General features: G+C 44.6%; 1 protein-coding gene across 1 annotated transcript; it reads left to right on the top strand.

Moving 5' to 3' along the window:
• Window positions 1-394: 394 nt before the first annotated feature.
• On the top strand, window positions 395-757 carry LOC138877545 (uncharacterized). The gene has a single exon (XM_070157161.1). It carries the CDS (start codon window positions 395-397, stop codon window positions 755-757), a length of 363 nt encoding a protein of 120 aa, XP_070013262.1.
• The last annotated feature ends 239 nt before the right edge of the window (window positions 758-996 follow it).

The raw sequence follows: 996 nt of genomic DNA, 5'->3' as shown, positions 1-996 counted from the left end.
CATTATTTTTTAGAAGTCAAATTAATGTTAAAATACAGTTTCGAGGCGGTGTTAATGAGAGATTGGAGGTTTTGAGACATGCTCTTGAGTCTAAGGATTTCAACCTGAACAGAACGAAGACAGAATACCAGGAGTGTAAGTGCAACACTGAGCCGAGGGAACTAGGCGTGGATATGAGGCTTGAATCACAAGTCATCCCAAGTAAAGGCAGCTTCAAGTACCTTGAGTCAGTTATCCATGGGGGGGGGGGGAGGGGGAGATCAACGAGGATGTCACACACCGTATTATGGTGGAATGGATGAAGTAGAGGTTAACATCTGGAGTCCTGTGTGACAAGATAATGCCACCGATACTCAAAGATAAATTCTATAAAGCAGTGGTTAGACCGTCCATAATGTATGAGGCTAAGTATTGGCCTGTTAAGAGCTCACATATCCAGAAGATGAAAGTAGCAGAAATGAGGATGTTGAGGTGGATGTGTGGGCACACTAGGATGGATAATATTAATAATAATGATATTCGGGAGAAGGTGCACATGACTCCCATTGATGACAAGATGCGGGAAGGGAGGCTCGGATGGTTCGGGCTTGTTCAGGGGAGAAGCCCAGATGCTCCAGTATGGAGGTGTGAATGGCTGGCTGTGGAGGGAACGAGAAGAGGTAAAGGGCAATCTAAGAAGTATTGGGGAGAGGTGATCAGGCAGGACATGACGAGGCTTCAGATTTCCGAGGACATGGCCCTTGATAAGAAGCTGTGAAGGTCGAGTATTAGGGTTGTAGGTGTCTCATGAGTTACCACTCTATTTCCCTCCATTTCTACTTCTTATTGTTGTGTTTATCGGTATTATGTGTTATCGGGTTGGTTGGCTCGGGTTCGGAAGGGTTTTGATGAGGTTTGAGATATTTAGTCTCTTTTGAGTGAGCTTAAGTTAGAAAAGCCAACTGGATATTGACTTATGTGAAACAGGGCTTGGATGTGAATTCTGATGGTTCGGAT

Source organism: Nicotiana sylvestris, chromosome 9 (assembly GCF_000393655.2).
Source record: "Nicotiana sylvestris chromosome 9, ASM39365v2, whole genome shotgun sequence".
In the NCBI taxonomy this organism is placed as follows: Eukaryota; Viridiplantae; Streptophyta; class Magnoliopsida; order Solanales; family Solanaceae; genus Nicotiana; species Nicotiana sylvestris.
This window is presented reverse-complemented; position numbering and strand designations above follow the sequence as displayed.

Excerpts from the sequence above, each read along its gene's own strand:
- LOC138877545 (XM_070157161.1), top strand. The coding sequence starts at position 395 with ATGTATGAGGCTAAGTATTGGCCTGTTAAGAGCTCACATATCCAGAAG.